The sequence below is a fragment of the Triplophysa rosa genome, linkage group LG9 (genome assembly GCF_024868665.1).
Source record: "Triplophysa rosa linkage group LG9, Trosa_1v2, whole genome shotgun sequence".
Lineage (NCBI taxonomy): Eukaryota > Metazoa > Chordata > Actinopteri > Cypriniformes > Nemacheilidae > Triplophysa > Triplophysa rosa.
Window position 1 is genome coordinate 3,029,428 of NC_079898.1, and position 2,602 is coordinate 3,032,029.

The window sequence follows — 2,602 nt, forward strand, 5'->3', positions numbered from 1 at the left end:
TTAAAATTAGTCAATGAATAACTTATTTCCTCACTAGTGCTGAAGTCTGAGAGTGGTGGTCAAGTACACGTATAATTACATTCATCACACCCAGGAGGTGTTCTCCATAAGTGCTTTTCTCAATGCTTTTAACAACAAGTGTACAACATCATTTCAGACAGTTTAGAAGGTTTAGGGTTGCTTTTAAACCAGGGTTTAAAAAGTTCTGTGTATGGCATTTTAATGTACTGAGATCATTTATTGTAGGCCTAATGTGTGTACAGTAGATGTACTTTGATTAATTTTCAGGGCAGAGATTTAACAAACAATGTTGCATCAACAAGGGTCTGTTAATATGCAAGATTTCTTAAACTGCACATCATTAAAAAACATTTTCTGGTCAGTAGCTGTTTATTTTCCAATAAAATTGGAAACAACTACTCAGATACAGTATTTTATGTTGTTTTTAATTACATCTTGTAACCAAAAATATAAATTTAATAATTTCAAAGTTATGATTGTATACATTTACAACAAATGTATTATACAATAATGTAATGTAATACATTTTATTTATCTAATTTTGAACAAGTGTAAAGTGTTCTTTTGTATCATATAGTAAGGACTACTGTATACTCCTGTGGTCAATTGAGGCTAGTATTCAAGAAAATATTCTCTCTGAGACATGCAAAAATCAGGCTGTAGGCTCTCGATCGTACAGTCAGATGTGTCCATGGTGCAGAGGGTGCAATCGCAGCTGAGAGCCACCGGATAGGTGATAAGGGGGTCCACTCCTGGAGGGCAATCTGGCAATCGGACAGTCTCATAGCGTACATCCCGGTAAGTGCACACATGCTGGTAGACAGTGGAAAATGGGCTTTTGTATACAGGCTCCTTAAAAAAAAGATCAAGTACAGTTCTTATATGCTATTACATATATTAAGCCTGGTAACAAATAATGTAACTCTCTGTGTGTGAAGTCCAAGCGAAAGTCATAAAACTAATTTATGAGATTAGGGGCGTCAAAGCAGTCACATAAAAAACATAAACAATAGGTAATGTATTTCTGTAAATAACAGATTACATGTCTGATTCTGAGATACAGTAATACAATTTTCATTTATAATAACTGACATTACTTTTATTTTGTTTACTGACACTACATTTTATTATTTTGCAAAAATAAATCAGAAGCTGGCTTCCTAAAAAATGATTTTAATATTTGACATGGCCTTACTCATGCAATCAATATTAAATATGTTAAAATATATTTTCACACAATGTTCTTTACAGATTATTAGAATTATGTCATGTAAAAAACAGTAAATACTTTAGCTAAATTTTCACAGACAGGGTCTCAAATGTAAGGAAAGACATTTAAAGTAAGTACCTTTGTTAAGCAGTGGCCACTGCAGATGGTGGTGCGAAATACCAAGCATTTTGGACAGCCCTCCTTTTCCACAGCCACAGTCTCATTAACCGGTTCACAAGGTGGAAGAAAAGAGCTTTGAGCGGGAACTAGTATGGCAACTAAACAGAATATAAGGATGGTGATGTATTTTCGAACAACTAACATCCTATAGGAGAGAGGAAAACAATTTATTCACCTTTTGATACCAAAAAGATGGCAAAAATAAGAACATATTAATATATCAAGCCACAATCTGATAAATAAAAAATATCTAAATTGTTCACAAGATTTACTTGTTAGGTATCTTTAGTGCTCAGCAGGCTGTTGTAAATTGCTCTAAGCATTGAATCACAGAACATGTGGGTAGATTTATATAGAGCATGGAAACTAAGCAATTAAACTAAATACTGACCTTAAATGAATCGCGTTGATCTCCCACTGATTATGTTTCTCCATGCTTGTGTAACACAGCTGTCTAATTTTGCCAGGTCAGAATAACACAGATTATAGACACTTATTGTTTATTTAGTGTCACATGAACAGTTTAATACCTTTTATCACATCTAAAACATCCTTTGCTTTCATCCGCTTGTCTTACATAGATGCCATCTAAATTTGATACAAGGACAGGGTCAGAACATGATCAAGGTCTCAGTGCTTGCTCTCGCATTTCACTGTTAACATTTTTTTCTTCTATTTGTATTCATCTACAGTAATTATTTAAACATTAATTGCTATTCATAATTACATAATGTGTGGATTTTTGTGCAAAGAGGACTGTAAAATACACATTGCTAATGATTTTCCCCCATTTAAATTAATTACCATAGAAAAATAGGCACAATCACACATTTTGGTTCTTGGATAATTCAAGTTAGAATATTAAGTTAACAGCTAGAGTCTGCTATTCTCAAACGAAAAATGACAGAAGTGCAGATATTACAACACAATTGTAAAACATCTATTTGGACACAAATAATTCCATATATACATACAGTATATAAATATTGTATATGTATATGTGCTTTGGATGTTGTTTGTACATCGGTCTAGATTCAACATCTAGTAATCCAACCATCCTTGTATTACAGATCAATACTTATAGATAGACATGTTAGAAAAATGGTGCACAGTTGTGACAAAATTCATTGTCCATTGTAAATCATTGTAAACCCTGCTGTGTAAAAATGTCTTGCAAAAAAATGTTTCAAA

General features: G+C 32.9%; 1 protein-coding gene across 1 annotated transcript; it reads right to left on the minus strand.

The window, feature by feature from the left end:
• Nucleotides 1-633: 633 nt before the first annotated feature.
• lhb (luteinizing hormone subunit beta) lies at nt 634-1,555 on the minus strand. Its single transcript, XM_057342543.1, has 2 exons — nt 1,370-1,555; nt 634-873 (listed from the first exon to the last, which is right to left on the minus strand). The coding sequence occupies exons 1-2, from the start codon at nt 1,553-1,555 to the stop codon at nt 634-636; spliced, it is 426 nt and encodes a 141-aa protein (XP_057198526.1).
• Between the last annotated feature and the right edge of the window lie 1,047 nt (nt 1,556-2,602).